Source organism: Vitis vinifera, chromosome 11, assembly GCF_030704535.1.
Source record: "Vitis vinifera cultivar Pinot Noir 40024 chromosome 11, ASM3070453v1".
Taxonomy (NCBI): domain Eukaryota; kingdom Viridiplantae; phylum Streptophyta; class Magnoliopsida; order Vitales; family Vitaceae; genus Vitis; species Vitis vinifera.
This window is the reverse complement of record NC_081815.1, coordinates 18,118,829-18,136,916: the sequence shown is the minus strand read 5'-3', so window position 1 is coordinate 18,136,916 and position 18,088 is coordinate 18,118,829. Positions and strand designations below refer to the sequence as shown.

The 18,088-nt window shown below is 34.5% G+C and overlaps 2 protein-coding genes across 3 annotated transcripts; one reads left to right on the top strand and one right to left on the bottom strand.

Annotated features, from left to right (window-relative positions):
• Positions 1–2,737: 2,737 nt before the first annotated feature.
• On the top strand, positions 2,738–4,192 carry LOC100852603 (uncharacterized). The gene is made up of 2 exons (XM_003633156.4): positions 2,738–3,481; positions 3,910–4,192. The coding sequence occupies exons 1-2, from the start codon at positions 3,296–3,298 to the stop codon at positions 4,066–4,068; spliced, it is 345 nt and encodes a 114-aa protein (XP_003633204.2). The 5' UTR covers positions 2,738–3,295; the 3' UTR covers positions 4,069–4,192.
• LOC100852762 (uncharacterized) lies at positions 3,987–16,816 on the bottom strand. 2 transcript variants are annotated; one of them, XR_002031149.2, is made up of 5 exons: positions 16,382–16,816; positions 16,064–16,297; positions 11,286–12,548; positions 4,465–5,305; positions 3,987–4,380 (listed from the first exon to the last, which is right to left on the bottom strand). XR_002031149.2 is itself a non-coding variant. In XM_003633169.4 (4 exons), the coding sequence occupies exons 1-4, from the start codon at positions 16,651–16,653 to the stop codon at positions 4,699–4,701; spliced, it is 2,376 nt and encodes a 791-aa protein (XP_003633217.2). In that variant the 5' UTR covers positions 16,654–16,816; the 3' UTR covers positions 3,987–4,698. The 2 variants fall into 2 exon arrangements, 1 of the variants encoding a protein (XP_003633217.2); XM_003633169.4 differs by having other exon boundaries at positions 3,987–5,305.
• Positions 16,817–18,088: the final 1,272 nt, after the last annotated feature.

Genomic DNA, 18,088 nt, shown 5'->3' with positions numbered 1-18,088 from the left:
TTTTTAACACTTGAAAATGTTCATCTTTCACATATTAAAAATATTAAAAATGTTTCTTATAATTATTACCAAACACACGATAAGTTCTTTATTTATTATCAATGTTTTTAAAATCGAATCGATCATTAAACTAAAAAAGTTATTAGTTCACGGTTCATTGGTTAAACCACGATCAAACTGGTAACGTCATAAATATATGATTTATATATTAAAAAATAAATTATAAAATTTATATATATATATATATATATATATATATATATATATATATATATATATATATATATATATATATATATATATTAAGAAATTTAAAAACAATAATATTTATTTTTTATCTTTAACATTACCAAACTTAAATGTATTGATATTTTAAATTTCATAGATAAAATATGTATGATATTCAAATGTGAAGAAATATATTAAAATAGAAGAAAATTCTTTTATTTATAATTAATTTTACTCATATTACATTATTTTTCTTATATTAAAAATATTTAAAATAATTATGTTAATTTAACTTTAGTTTGCAATTTTAAACTAATAACAACGAATAGTAAAGTGAACCCACCACATGTCCATTGAGGGTCCATGGGTCGAATCCCCTCCCCTAGCTATCACATGGTTTTTAGACTTTTCATCCCACATTGGAAGATAAGAATAAGAACATGTTTAAACTCAACCTTTTTGAGGGGAAAAAAAAAAAAGGTGAACCAATGACAATCCAATCATCAACCTGTTCGGTTCAAGGACAATTCAATATGTATTTCAATTCAAAGATCGAACCAAATCAAACCTGGCTTCGATCGACGATTTGACCAGTCTAATCGATCAATCTAATCCAATTTTCAAAAACATTATTCATTATTAGACTTTTCATTTTGGTTCTCATTTTAATGTTAATCACAAACTATTACTACTATAGAAATCGGAGTGCACAGTTTGTACCTTGAAGGTAGATCGTCATTGTTGACCATGTTGCTATGAGATATCATCTCAAAGGAAGCGCGATCTACTTTAAAGCATTCACACACCCTAGCCAATCTCGCTAAATCCTCTGTTCATTATGGTTCTCATCTTGTTTTATTCAACCTCTCAACACACTTTAAATCCAACAGTAGGTGAAGGGGCAGCTGCATTGCTGTCCTGCTGACAAAGTATACAAAGCATTATTCGAGAATTGTAGACAAGTTCGGGGCACTGACCGACAAGATATGGTGCCCAAGGCACACACCAAGAGGTTGATGCTTCACCAATTCTTGAGTATTTCCCCATTGACAGGTTAGTCTCAACAGCAATCTTTCGCAAATCTAACGGCATTGCCACCAAATAAAGTCTATGAATAAGAAAAGGAACTATTCAAATATCCATTGTCCTTATCATACCATGACAGTTGCAGATCGACCCATTTCCATCACTAATAAAATGAGGGCCTGTCATCTTCTCAATGCCTCTGACCCAGTGATTTAGCATGTTGGGCCATGTTGTGGATTAGATTGGATGTATTTATTATTTTCTGAATTTTGAAATAATAAGATAATTATTTTGAAGGAATGGCATCAATAGAACTAAAGACACGGATTGTTTTTCAAGTACGTTAAGATGATTGAGGTGTGTTTGAATTTACCAATGTCTAGATCCGGAAATGAAAAAAAAAACAAAGCATATTTCTCCAAAATATTCCATGAGAACTCATTTTCTTTTAGCATTGAAGAAAATTTCCGGGACTAAAAAAGTCAAAAGGGTGATGATTGCTACAGCTCAAAACATGATAATCTTCTACTTAAAAATAATATATGCAAGTAAAATATGCAAATCCCCTGGTAAAGATTTGGTCCAATTTTTCTACAAATGGGACCTATTCTGGACCCTGGTGTGGGCGGGGGACTGTACTTGAATGGCTTCTACCTCTTCATTTCAGAAATGTAGTGGGCTATGGAGGATTCCCCACCAGTTTCAGTCGCTTGTCCTTGTGGGTAGGGAGCCATGGCCATTGGGCAAGTACAGAGACACCATGTGACTCACATACATCACTGCCTCCACTGTCACTGCTACTGTTACAGGCCATGCCTGATGCCTCAGTAGTGAAGCCCCAAAAAACACCCTAATAAACCTTTTCAACACTACCCATCTACACCAAGATTTCTCCATCAAGATTGTTCACTAGGGTGAACCCACTTTGCCTTGAAACCAATATCCACCGTAAAAACTAAGTTTCCTTCCAAAAACAATCCAAACTGTGAAACTGATGTGAAAATCATCAATATCCTGGGAGATCAGCCTGGTCAAATTTCTTGGGGTGTCTTCATTTTTTCTACAAGACTATCAAGCGGGAACATCTCTAGAGGACAAGAATGGAAACTCCCAAAGCATGCAATTTATGCAAAATCTTTTGGGTCTTTAAAAGTGAGGAATATAGATATTACAATAGATTGAAAGGGGTTTATAAGCTTTTGGTCCTCATAAAATTTGAAGAAAAATGCAAAGAAAAAAAATAAAGAGAAAAAATGAAAAAATAGATTTAAAATTAACAAACTATTCAAACTCATTTAAATTTATTTAATTTGAAAATGTATAAGTTATTAAATAATTTTAATTATATTTTCTTTTTCCTTTTTGTATTTTTCATGATACAACCAAACACAAAAAAAAAAAAAAAAAAAAAAATTACCATTTTTTTCCTTGGTACTTTGGAACCAAACATAACCTAGGTAACATTTCATTTAACTCTCTTCAAGCACAACTGCCATAACTAAAATTTCTAAACACTATCTCCAAATCTACAATCGGTTCCCAACATGATAATTCATATGCACAATGAAATCTAGAAAACCACGTTGCAAGCTCTAGGGTAAGAAAAAGGAAAAGAAAAAAAATAAAAAATACAGCCTGCAGCAACTACATATTGAGTGAGAGAATGAGCCAAAGATTGACATAAGAGAACAATGAGGGTGACACAACAACATTTAGGTCCTTGTTGAAGATGACAAAACATGGATTATTGCATGAACCGTGAGCGGTTTTGTTTGGCATGGAACACGCACGTGAATCCATTTCTTTTCTTCCACCTGCCCCCAAACTGTAACCAAAGGAGAAAGAGGTGTAGGGACAGCTCTTCCTGGGTCTCTCTCATTTATATTGACACCAGAATCATAGGCATGGGCCGGGACATGTTTTCCCAATCCATCAATCAATAATTCACTTTCCCTCTTCCACTGCCTCCCCATGCTCATCTATTTATTTGACCTTCACTTCCTTTTTCTTTCCCAACAACACATTGCTTTCGTTCATCCATATGATAATGAAATCCTCACGTATTCTTTTGCTCTGTCTCCTTACAACTGCTTTTTATCTCCTCCACCAACATTCTTCCATTGCTTCAACTTCTTCATCTTCTTTGAATTTTCTTCCAGGAAGGAGACACGTGAGAGAATTGAGCATGTCATTCTCCAACCGGAAAAATGAATACCAAGAGATCCAGGTGAGTTTGTGAAAATGAAACAAATCTCTAGCTCATCCATCCCTTCTCTAACCTTCCCTGCCTCTCAATTACTACTACTTTGGATCACTCCCCCATAGGCTGTTTTTGGCCATTTTTTACTTACCTTCCCCCTGTTTGCTGAGAAAACTGAGGGAAAAGAAAAAACAAAAGCCTTTGATTCTCGCATTTTATGTTGTTTCAGTTTCCTCCCAAAAGGAAGAATGAGAAAACCTAACTCAACTGAGCGATATAACTGTGAGGCTCTACTGGAGAGGTTTTTGTTTTCCTGGGATGTTAAACAATGAGAAGTCTAAGACTCAAAGTTTCAAGTTCTTTTCTTTTTTCTACCTTCTCAGTTACAGAACTGAGCTTGATCTGTTATTTAACTCATTTAAGAACTCTTGAATATGGCTGCGTGATAAATGCAGGATGTTGATGACGAAATGAAGCCATCTACAATGCAAGAAGATTCCATTGCAGTAGAACACAGGAGCAGCAGCAAGAATTTAGAAGAGATTGTTTACCACATCGATTATCATGGAGTTATGACTCATCCAACTCCAACTCCCAAACACCCCAAACCCTAGGATGCTTTATAAGCTTTCCCTACAGAAGAGTTTATTCATACATGTCTGGTATTTCTAATCGATAGATACAACAATGTAATAACATATAGTAATATTTTGGATGGAAATACTTTGCTTCAAATTTCACGGCAATCTTAATTTCCTCTCTGGGTTTCACTTCACAACCCAAACTTTTGCCAGCAACAATAGCAATCATAAAAGAGAGTTTACTTTTTCTCCACTTCTGTAGATGCATTTTTTATTGGTTTTATGAGACATATTGTATCACGTAATGGCATACAAAGCAAACAATGAGGTGGAAATAGACCCAACCTAATAGCAACAAGAAGAATAATAAGAGAAACATAAAAATGAAGCTTGAAGAACTACAGGTCTCAGCAAGGAGAATAGACATACCTGTCACAGCTTTTTTTGAAGAGGAATATCTTATGGAACTCAACCTTTGCCACAGCACTGGCTGCCCCTTTGGAGTAGCTACCTTGGGTGACTCATGGCAGATCTCATCATGCTGAATACAACAGGGTCTATCCCTGCCCACAAAGACCTGTCTATTGGAAAAGGTAAAAGGAAAAATGTAGAATGATAAAAAATAAAAAGGTAATCCAAAAAAAAGGATCTTCACAACCATTGTCATTTACAGTGTAGTGAAAGCATCCCATTCATATATTGCTTTCTGGTCTTTTTGTACTTCTCAAGCACCATCCCATAGCTGTCTATTACATCCTCAAATGCCACCTCACAACAGAATTTGGACTTCACGTTCATGAAAGCAACTTCTGCCTTGTCTCTGTGTTGATTAAATAAAGAGCTCAACTTTTCAAATCCTACTGAAGGAAAATCCCCACCATGCTCTTCAATCATTTCTGCCTCCCAATTGAGAAGCTGGAGCCATCTCAACCGTTGAAAGGGATCTTCATTTTTCTGAATAGCAACTTCTACGACCCTGAGGGCTTCCAAGAATCCTGATTCACTACAAATCTTATCAATTATATAGATAAAAATGGTTCTCTGGTTCAAACCAAGCCAGCATTTGGAATCTGATGGCAAGGTAATTGCAGCAACCAAGCAAGCCTTCCGAAAGGTTGGATCAGAATCACCAATCAGCCTGATCGCAATGTGTAACAAGTTCACAGACATAACACTAAGAATTTCAGACAAAGGATCAACAGAAGTGTAGTGGATTGATTTCGAGCTCTGGTTCCAACAATGGAGTGCAACATGAGCAAATCCCTCCCACCTGTTTAAAATATGCCATGACTATGTGAGAATTTAAGCCTTCTAACATGGTACAGGTTTTAAAGTTCATCAGGGTTTTAAATTTAAACAAAAAGAAATCTAAGACATTTCATTTTGATTTCTAACCACTTCAAAATAATTGATATTTCAGATTCCAACTGATTTCTACTTTCAGATACACTGCAGTATTTCACTAAAATTGCAAAATTTTGCATTTCAGGATTACGTTCCAAGCTCAACCATGTTTGAAATTGACCCCAAAACCAAAATGTACTGTCTTGACATATATAGGTGAATTTGATAAATCATGACCACTACAACTTCTGAAACATCCGAGATTATACACACATAATACTGTGTTAAGCACAATGAAAGATTAATTTCACTTGCAATAACCATCTTTTTAGATGCAAATGGATTTATTATTAGGAGACCTACAAAATTTATTATTATTTTGATATTTTCAAATAACTTTACCTTTATATCCAAATGTGGTACCCCACAATTTGAATGATTTCAACCAATCTACTTACAGTTAACCATTATGTGCTCATATTTTTTGTATAATGATTAAAATGTGTGCCATCATTTGTACGAAAGATTTAGCGACATGTCCACAAGTAATCTTTTCCAGAGACATTGGGTCCAGAACCTTGTGGCCATGTCTGACAGACACACCTGTCCATATCATATATAATTTAGTAACAAAATGGGTCAGTCCACATGCATTGAACTTCTTAATTTTTAAGACAAACTTAGTCCAATCAACTTAGAAATTTCTGCAAGCTATATAGCAAGGTCCTATGCATAATTCAAGAAAAAAAAGTCTTGAAATGAAATATATGCACATCCATATTTGGAAGTCATACACATCCACAAAAACAGACACATGCACGCAGAGAGAGAGAGAGAGAGAGAGATTTGAGAGATGTACGATCTTAATGGCAAATGGCCTAAGGTTGAAAACTATGAAATCTTTTTCAAGAATACCAGCAATAACAATTTTTCACATCCATAATTTTGACCACAACATGACATACAATATCTGACGATAATGCATGATGTGCTTTTATCCCTGCATGAACAGTAGAATAGAGGTAGGGAGAAGGAGTCTAGGTAATATAAAGGTTTAACATTATAAAATGTCAAAAGACATCTTGATGTTATAGGTGGCTCATTTTGTTATCCATTTAGGTTGCAATTCATGGGCCACTCCCATGTGTTACAGAGATACAAACCCCATACACTGAATTATCATACAAATGAAACATCAAGTTTTCATTTTTAATGGAGAAATGGCCCATGCAGCACTTATCAGTCAAAGGGAGCAGTTTGGATCTGACTTGATAGTGATGCATTAAGTAGGACTTGACCTATATACAGTATCTCATTGATTGGTCATTTTGCATAACAAGTGCACAGTGCACCATCAAGAACGACCCACAAGAACATATTAAATAAGGGAAATTTTATATATTGTTTATCTATTGAAGGAAAAATACCTAGATAAAATACTCTTTAAAACCTCTGCAGTCATTTTGTCTCAATAAAACAACTTAATACCATAGTTGTTTCAAAGTAGAATAAAGTACCAAGTACCTAAACATGTATTTCCACAGAGATCACAATGCATATAATCTTCAATGAATACACATGATACAAAAAAAATTAGATATACGGAAAATCCTATAAAAAAAAATGAAAAATGAAAAAAAAAAAAAAATCAAGAACCTAGAAAATGAAATCCATGACAAGAAATCTTCATGTCAGTGAAAATCAAATGTCAAATAATCTTTTTTCCTTACATGAAATATGCTCTGGAAGATAAACAATGTGTGTAACATGAATTAACAGGTTATTTAAGTACACAAGTTTTTTAACCAACTAGGGGGGGCATGTGTAACATGAACTAACAAGTTATTTAAGTACACAAGTTTTTTAACCAACTCTATCTAGACACAAACATGTGTCATTATCCGTAACACAAGTCTGAAGCAATTGAAATTACCTACCTTGGTTTTCTTTAGCAGATATGATCACACCAAAAGGCTTAGCTCATTCAAAGGCATGGAATTTAGGTTCCAATTTCCAACTTACAAAATCCAAGTTTGTAAAGTTTCATCTTTGGTGATGTTGCAAGGCCAATAATAAGGCAATACACTAATAGTTAGCCAACTTTTTCTTATCAGTAATAGTTAAGCCAGTACACAACCATGTGCCATTGAGTATGTGAAATGTGCCAATGGTTAGGTGACACATTGCAAGGGGAAACAAACATATAACATAAAAAAATGCCTGGGCAAATTTGACCAACAAAACCTACTGAAGTGGGGCACTGTGGCTTACTTTATGCATGAAATATTTAGTTAAATGGTTAAAAACTTCCTTATCTTTTATGCACCCTGATGCGTGAAACCACCTGGATGCAATGCAAGGCCCTAAGCAAGGGCTAACCTAATTAGTTGCTTATTGTATCTCATAACTGTAGCAAGCCACTATCTTGCAAGGGGAATTAAAGAATGAATCACATTGTCACATGTGCCCAATGTTACAAATTGTAACTTCGACATGTTTTGTGTACCCATTAGTCACCTATGAATTTTGAGGCAATATTCCATCATAAAGGTAATTACCAATCCTGAAAGATATATCCATCTTCTCTATAAATAAACTTACTTCAGGTAAAGAGTATGAAAACCTTTGAGTCTTTTGGGAAACCTCAAGTGAAATTATTAATAAAAGAGATCCAGAGCCTCTATTGAGAACCCTGAAAAATCTAAAGAACTATTCCAAAACCAAGACGAACCAGAAAGCTTTTCATGACTCTTGAAACCAGGAACACTAGAGACTTAAAAAATAGTCTAAAGAACAACATATTACTAAGCAGCTATTGCTTCCCTTGAGCATCCCTCCCTCAGCTGTCACATTCACCACTCAAGCTGATTTTCCTGGCCTAGTCGGGTCACCTCATTATGATGGACTACAACACTGCTATAAAGTCAAGTTGTTATCTTGACAATTCATCTCTCAAGCTGATTATCCTGGCCCAGTCATATCACCTCATTATGAAGGACTGTGACACTGCTATAAAGTCAAGTTGTTATCTTGACAATTCACCTCTGCATACACTACCGACAACTCCATGGCAGCTCCACATTAAACAAACTGTAAAAAAAAATTACACATTCTCTATTTATTTTTACTTATTTTTTAAATAATAATACTTCATTTCTAAAGCATCATAGAGAGGGAAGTGTATTCTTTCTCTAAGAGGAGAGGAAACAATGTGAAAAAGAGCCCCAAATAATTTCTTTTTCCTTCTACACAATAACATATTGGTCTTCTTTTAGAAGAAAAAAAATTAAAATTGATTTTCCTTCAAAACCACCACAAATTGCTCAACTTCATAAGGAGCATTCTATTGTATTTAGTGTTTGTATTGCACAACATAGTCAAGATGTGTTTGATAAAAAAAAAACAGCCAAGATGTGGTACATATTAACATTTTTAATGTGAAATGTATTGTATCACACATCTTGTATCACACAATTCTATTACTAATAACTAAGGATCAAAATATTGACTGTCTAAATATATAACTAGCTCTAAATATCAGTGATGGAGTTTTTCAAAGATACAACAGAAATCACAGCCAAAATATAAAATTTTGAAATGAAGCTTCAGAAATTGTTGAGGCACATGACAATGCATTATTTGGAGTGAAAACAATATCAAAAGTGTCATAGATGACAAGGATAGATGCATAGCATGTAGGGTCAAAACTGTGTGCATTCACAAGCATACGTACAAGTTTTATATTGATGAACCATATTTTTGAATGCTGAAGTATCCTAAAATTTTCATTTCTTAAAATGTAAATAATTGTACATGAGGTATAGGAAGAGAAACATAAAACAAATCAATACAACAACATGGAGAGGAATTGTGGAATTTTCAATGATATAGCGGAGATATTTCATGAATTTATTTCAAAAAGGTTGTTAGAAGAAGCCATGAAAATGCAGAAAATCTCAACATACCACTGAAATATCAAAAATATTTTGAACAAAAGATAAATCATCTATGATTAATCATTTTGTATTGTGAAACCCTCCATATCTAGTAATACCAGCAAAATATTGTTGATATTATAAATTAAGGGAATAGTGCCCCCAAACTTTGATCTCTCTCCCAATTAATTATTTTTCTTGCATTCTCTTTTCAACCAAGCGGAGCATCAAAGAAACCTAATTTGCAACTGCAATTCAAATTTTCAGTTTTCTCTAGTCCAAACTTTTCTCCAAAACCAAACAAACAACAAACAAAAATAACAAAATCATATCCCAAATACCCATGAACCCATCATCAATTTACATTTCTAACCAAACAAAAAATAGCATAAAATACCCCCCACAAATTAAATCCAAATCTGAAGCTCCACTATCAAACCCACCTTCAAAATTCCAAATTCTTCCCTTTTCCCACCCTTTCTTACAAAGCAAAAACACACACCCAAAAAAAAAAAAGGAAAATACAGAACCCACCCAATTCGCACAGCTTTCGAATTAAATCAACACCCAATGAATAAAACATCAAATACTCACTAGAAGTCCCATCTGTGAGAAGCCAAATCTCATTAAAAAAACAAACTACTCAACAACAGTAATCCATTTGGCCTTAATCTGAGAAAACTATGTCTGATCTTGAACTGAGAATTGTAAGGATTGCCATAGTTGGACTAACCAAGGATCAATAGGCAAGACCTGAGAATGGATGTCCAAGGCGCAAACAAGGCTAAGGTTTTGACAAGCCATCCCTCCTTGCCAGCTTCTAGTTCACTAAATTCTCGTCTTTCCATTTTTGGGATGAAGAGTAGAGCTAATGGGTTTCTATTTGTTCGTTTTATTTGGAGTTTTGTTTTTCATGTCCCTAGTCAGCCATGAGGGCAATTGAAAACCTGGTGCCTCGATGCATTGAGCAACCAACAAAATGTTTGTTTCTCAGGAATTATGTTTCTTGAGGAAATTTTCAAGAATTATGGAGAGATAAGGGATTAGAAAGGTGGAGAGGAGGGAAGAGGGGGCGAGAGAATTTGGGTTGCAGAAGAGAGAAGAGGAGAAAATTTAAGTACATGTGATCAAGAGAAAGCCACGTGTACATATCCATCCATTGACTTCACATTAGACTGATGAAAGAACTGTAGATGCATATCCAGGGAGGGAAGGGGGGAGTTGGGGTTGTTATGACACTTTTTTTTTTTTTTGTTCAAGGACCAAACTAGGACAAGGGTCATAGTTCTGAGGGCACCATTGTAACCCATAAATTAATTAGTCCTTCCCAATACTTAATATTTCTTGGATAAGTTGTTATACATTGTTTCACCTCTTGCTATTAGTTAATAATTTTACTTATTGGATCTATATGCTTATTTTAGCAAGGCACAAACTATTCAGATGATTATTCATCAAATGACTCTTCACCTATTGTATTTTAAGGTAAATAGGAGGCAAGAAAGCTCTATAGAGAATGGTGGTTAAATTAGATATTATCTAAGAGAAGTTAGAATGTAGGTATAGGCTAAGTAAATGAATGGACAATCCTGATCCTATTGAAATATTGACGAAACTGAAGATTGGATTATAAATAATACGGCTAAAAACATTACTAATTAAAGTGAAAGTAACAGTTTTAATTATCGTAATGTTTATCATTTATTCAGCATCAGGACTTCTGAACTTCATTTCTGGTGACATTTTTTTTTAGGGATGGCACATGGATTTACATAGATTACCAAAATTTCAACTTGGCAAAATTTCATCCAAAATTTACCCCAAAAGCATATGGTCATAAAATAAAATATTGAAATTAAACAATAAAATAAAGCCTACTAGCCATACTCTTTCACATGAGCACAAAAAATGAGTCATAAACATCATTCCATTCAGCAGAACCAAGTGAAAACTAATGCAAATGGTACTTACTCAAATGGAGGCTCAACCTCAATAGCAAGTGTCAGATGCAAAGAGAACCCAGTTGTCTCATCAGGGCCACCACTTTCAGCAACAGTACATGCCTCATGAGGAAAACCTCTTGGAATATATAAAATATCACCTTCCCTCAACAAAAACTGTGTGCGCCCAGCCATTGAATTCCCAATCTTTGAACTGTGTAAGCTATCAAGAGGTTCATACAGACGAGGTAATGAAACAATCGGCTGAGAAACAATCGTCCACTGCTTAGTACCAAAAAGTTGGCATACAAACACACAGTGGTCATCATAATGGCGAGCCAAACCCTGAGAATCAGGAGGTGTCAAATATAAATTGACACCTACTGATGGTTGACCAAACAGAGATGCTAACCCATCTGCAATAGCAGCAATACTCTCAAACCGGAACTCCATTCCACGTAACGCAATTGTATAACCCTTATTATATGCATCTTCACATTTCAAAATATCATCAATATATAAAAAATGAGGAGCCTTGATGCATGGCTCTGAACTCTCCTGAAAGAAATGCACCTCCTCTTTCAAATGCCCCATCGTTCTTAGAACCCTTATGTCTTGCCCGTAGATTATAAGACAACCCAATTCATTCCTCACCGTCTTTAGAAAATTAAGGATGTTTAACTCATCTGAATCAATTGGCAAACAGGAAACCAGACCTTGAAGGAGAGGCAAAACAAAGGAAGAAACAGTTTTTTTTAAGTTAAGATACTGTATAAATGAACTGAAAACATCATCCTGCTCATTTAAACCCTTTGAGAGGCTCCTTACGAGTAAAGGCGATACCTCCCAGTGGTTTAATATGAAATTTTCAAAACTAGATTCCCTTGTACCAAAGATGCTTTTTTTAACCACCTCAAATGGGAAAGGTGTTGTAAGGTGACCAGCATTAATGGAGAGCCTAAAGATGCTTTCTGCCAGATTATTTGTTCTGATGCTGCTTAAATTAAAATGCTCATCTTGGCCAAATTTCACAGTGTTTCGAAGTAACATTTGATTATGTACTTTTACCCAAAGCTCTTTCAAATAGACGGAGAAAGCTTCAGACAGCTTCCTTGGCATGTTCTCTAGTTGGTCAATGTCATAAGTATTAATGAGAGTTATTGCTGCATTAAGAAGTAATACTACAAGATCATCTTCCTTAACCCCTATTCTCAGGCAGATATTACCTCCCTTGTCCAAGGAGCATATGGAGACCAATCTTTTTGAAGATTCAGGAACCTGAAGGTATTTAAACCTAATGGATGTTAAGCCAAGTTAAGTAAAAATATATCCTTCTCAAAAAAATAAATAAAAAGAAACAGAACAATATTTACTAAAAATTTGCAATGGATATATGATGGTAAACATTATCATATAAGAAAAATAGTCCATCTAGGAAAGGTTTTCAGGAAAATTCATCACAAACAGATTAGAGATCCTTTTTCTGTCCCAGTGGAGAAATAAAGTAGCATATTTGGAAAATCTCTGCAATTGCTAGTCTTTAATTTGAACAAATTACGAGCCCGTCTTCATCAGCCTCAAGAATTAATATTATATATCATATATGTATAAATGAGTTACAAGAAAAATTTTATATTGACCAAGATAAGTAGAAAAGTGTACTATTTCACAAAAAAACAAAACAATATGCACAAACTGAAGTCTGAAAAGGCAATATACTCATGCTAAAACTGCCCTCTGCACTCAGGGAGGCAAAAGGTCACCAACTAAAGCAACCAGCTGCTTTGCTCCTTGCTTGGCTAACCAAAGCTTGATTAGCTAACTTTGGAACCCCAGAGAAAGAGCATCCCAACTTTCTAGCAATATTTATATTTTTTGTGAAGCCAACTATTGAACTTCCATGAGTTTATCTCCTAGTTAGACACTCAAGAAATAACCACAACAAAATCTCCCTCTAGCTTAGATTAGAAAGACACAAGGCTTGCCTTGCAGTAAACCCTCCAACAAAGCTTGTAACTATACCTCACTAGCAAAACCCTCCCCGGCCAGCTTAAAATAAGTCTTTAACATTATACCACAATGATCTCTATAAGAGGCAAACTGTCCTTGGTTACCAAACAACAACTATCAAAATGACTTTACTAAACCCACCAAGGAGGTAACCAATCAACCAGTCTTCCCACTTAATCTCTTGAAGTAGCAAACAATTGTTCCAATCAAGCAATCAGGCTGAAAGAGGACGAACAATAAACACGTAGCAAATAGCCTCTAATGATTTTTTGTTGCCCTCAAAAAGATAAAAAACATATTGAAAATTTTAATCTTTATATCTTTTGATGTAAACGTACAAGTGCTTTTTGCATGTTTGGCCATGCTAGCTCACCAAAACAAACAAACAAACAAATAAATAAATAGGTAAGAACCATTGGTAACATCCAACAAATAATGAAATCTATATCCTCTCTTCCCCAAGGATTTCTCTCATGTAAAGGTAATTATATATTTCTTAAAAGCTAAATTTCTGCAACTAGAGTAATTTTGACATAAGTCAATCCCAGAATAAAAACCATAGGTAAATAACCACAGCTGATGACAGGTGCCTGCGTTATGATGTTACCATATAGCCACTTGATTTAATCATCTTTATAATATATTGTGATTTCTGTCCTAAATTCATCATTAATTTTCCTACTGAAAGCAACCTCAACCTACAGAGAAAGAGTACTCCTCTTTTAGCCTTTTCATGCATGTGGACCAGACACATCCACAGACACAATTACAGCTCAATTTGACATTTCTCAGCATAAACACCTATATCATTATTATATAAAAGAAAAATGCACATACAGAAAAAGTTAAAATGATTGTGCAAGAACTATGTCTGACAAAATCCATACTCTTAAAGAAGCACAAAGTTGACATCCACCTATACATAGAAAGGAAACAGAATGCTGAGGAGGAAGGCTTTCAGGCCTTCCCTCCCTTAATCCTTAATCTCGGGATTACCCCAAATCCATTCACATTCGCTACTCTTATCCATCTGTTTTATTTATGCAACTCCTGTAATTCATAAACACTGCAAATGCAGCAAATCTTCAGGCCGTTAGGACTACTCTAAATCGAATTGAGCAGCCATGCGTAGTTCAACCACTTGTTTCTCCTATTAGCATAACAAAAAATTCGAATTAATAAGGGAACTTTCTGTTCTGTCTCTTAGTGAGCACTACCTAACCAACCATATGGGGTTTTGGACCCTTTTTAATTGATGTGTGCAATTTATGTTCAATTAACAACTGCCACGGCCCCAATGCAATATAACCATTTGCCTTTGTTTAAGATAGTTTTTCAATTTACGTAAAACCAAATGTACACTTATTTCCTCTTTTTCCTGCAGTTTTCTCATAAAACAACCATAAGATAAAAACTCAACCAACAGAGGTACCAAAAACCTTTGATGGATAAACATTGCATAATTTTTTTTAAGCATGTCAAGGACAACACCAAAGATATCTCCATGTAGTTTATGTGCCTTGCAAATGACATGATGTGCTGTTTGGTTGTGGAGAAAAGGTCAGAAAAGTTCTTTTTGACAAAAAAAAAATATTGAAAAGTTTCATCCTTCTATATATATATATACATATTCTTGGTGTGAGTTTGTGTGTGTTTTGCTTTACTAGTTGGAAATAACAGTATTATACAACTATTTGCCTTTGTCTAAGATAGCCTTTTAATTGCAAACAATTGAACAAGAATAAGAAGAACAACCCTTATACATGCAAAGTATGCAACTAAAAAGAAAATCACAACCTAAGAGAGCCTAAAAGGTTTACAAAAGAGGACCTTAGCTCCAAATGCTCCATTTTACTCTCCTAAATAAGACTCTTAATTCACAGAGAGTTTTTTTAATTTGCCAATGCCATCTCCACTTTGTTGAAAGTCGTAATTTTTTTTTTCTTCTAAATATCTTAAATCCGTATGTTGAATACTTTTCCCTTTGTTAATGTCCCCTCCTTCCCAGCTCTTATACTCTACCTTGAGCCGAAAAGCTGACCTTGCATGAACCTAGGTATAGAGATGCTAGTACAAGAGAATAGCACAGCCCACAAGTCCAAAGCAACTTGGTGCCCCCACATCCTTTGTCACATTCTTGCACATTACACAAGGGAATTTTAGACACCACACATTTCCAACTAGAAAATTTTTCACTCACCTATCAAGTGATGTATCAAAATGAACTTAGAAAAAAACAATATTGCCATCACACACACCATAGTGAATCCCACTCATATTGAAGCTTTTGTGGAATAAAGCTTTTAAGAGGAACACAAAACACTCTTCAACTCCCAATCACAAAAATTCCTAATAACATCAACTTCCCGTTTCAAAAACTACCCCACCCACCTCACACTGGCTTCCCTCACAAACTTTTTTGTCCCAAAAATGATGAGGGGACTCTTCCATAACACTATACCATTCCCCACCCGAAACCCAACCTCTAGCTCAAAAACTACCCCACCCACCTACATTGGCTTTTATCAAACTTTTTTGTCCACCACAAAGAGATGAGGGAACTCTCCCATAACGCTATACCATTCCCCACCAGAAACCCAACCCCTAGCTCAAAAATTTTAACCAAACTCAACAATCACCATTCGGGATTCATTGTTTGTTCATAAGACTGAGTTCAGATACCATCACTCACGCAGGAGGTTAACAAAACGAGGCATAACTGTGAGGCAATCATGAAATTTTCAAAAAGAAAAAGAAAAAGAAAAGGTCCATTGAAATAGCACGGATAAAATTACTCACATAAGATGCTCCAGTGCCGAAAACTCCAGCAGCCGTTCTCGCCCAATCGACGTGGTACTCAGATCCAACACAGCATTACAAGCAGCCACCGAAACCATCTTATTTGAAGCTCCGACAGCCAATATCAAACCCTTCACAATTTCACCATCCAAAGCAATCTGTTCATTCATCTCAAACGAAAAAATCGAAGCCGCCCCCGCAATCTCGGTGCTCCTACTCACAATTTCATCACATCTGCAAGGAAAATCCAAGAAAAAAATCAATAAATAAGCTGAATTAAACATCGTTGAATTCTACGGAGACAAAGGGGTGAATTACTTGGAGTTCAGAAGGATTGGAAGCAATGAGAGGATGGGGATAGGTAGGGTTTGGTGGAGACCAAACGCAGCGTTTTGGGAGTTCGGGATTAGAGAGAGGTGCAGTGAGTTTAAGCATCTCTTTATTACGGATTCAGAGTAGGGTTCGTTCGAGTTACAAATCGCTGCGAGCATGAGAGCGAAAATGGTGTTGGCATCGAGGCTTGAAGAACACCATTCTCGATTGCTCTTTGTTCTCTGTAATCTTCTCTTCTTCCTCCCTCGGTTCTCCATTCGCGGTATGATGCTGAGAAAAATCAACAGACCTGTTTGGTTTGAGAGAAAAACAGTGGAGAGGCAGCTCGGGTTGTTTGGCTGGTGGATTAGGAGAGAATCAGCCGGCTGATATTTCCCTCCACTTTTTTCAACTAGCCTGATAATTTGGCAACGTCTTGAAAAAAAAAAATATATATATATATATATATAATTGACAATTATAGAAATAATTTGGGATTTACTTAGAAAAAAATATTTTACTCCTAAAATTATAGTTCTCACATGCAAATATTATCAATTTTATCCACCTTATATCATTTTTTTTTTAATCTTATTTATCATTCCATTTTACATGAATTAATAATTTTTATGTAGTTTAAAAACATGTAAAATTAAAAATATATATATAAAATAAAAAACAAACCTTTTCTATTTGATGAATCCAATTGGCAAATTTAGAAAGAAATTTGAGAATTTAGTGGAACAAAGCCCTTTTGAGCACTCATAAACCTTTGATATGGAATATTTTAGACAAAAAATTGAGAAATTATTAAAAAAGTGTGGACCAAAATTTGAAAATTTATATCTTTGTTCCTATTAAATGCATCGAAAAATGTAAGGGAAAGAAAAAAAATGTAAAAAAATAAAAAATGAAGAAAAATAAAACTTAAAAATTAAATTAAATTTAATAAATTATTTTATGTTATTTCATACTAATTTCACTTATTTTCCGTCTTATAATTAATTTTAATTATATATGGTTTTCTTTCGTATTTTTTCAAGTTGAAACAAAACATTCTTTTTCTTATTTTAGTACCTTTTTAGTGTATTGATTATTGTTTACGGTGATGAGTTATTATGGTGACTTCCATTGGTTTAATGGTGATCATTTATTGGTACAATGCATGTAAAAAAATGTAATTGGTAGTGTCCGAAGTGTTGTAACACACTATTGTCCAAGGTAATATTTCTTGTCCATATTAATTATTGAGCACTTTACTAATGATACCTACAAAAGTTCTTCGTTCTTGAATATAAATATCTCCCCTTATCTTTCATCAACTTTATATTCTAGAAAGGATTCATTGATTCCCATAAGAACTCATTTTGAAGTTTTAGACATTGAAAAATTTTAAAATTATTTATTGAAAATAAACTGAATCTCCTATAAAATGTTTTATTGTTGCAAATATTAGAATATTAATAGAATATTCTTAATAAGTTTGAACCGGTGTTACTTCTTAGTTTACTATTGCCTTTTGTGCATTTAATATGTATTATCTATCATCATCATCCTTTAAGCAAATTGGTAAACCCCGAGGCATCGACAACATGAAAATCATAATTATTAGTTTTGATTTTATAGGCATTAATAATCATCATCATTTCATGAAATAAATTGATTATTTAATGTTCACTCATACCATCTATATTCCATTTATAAAAACTATTA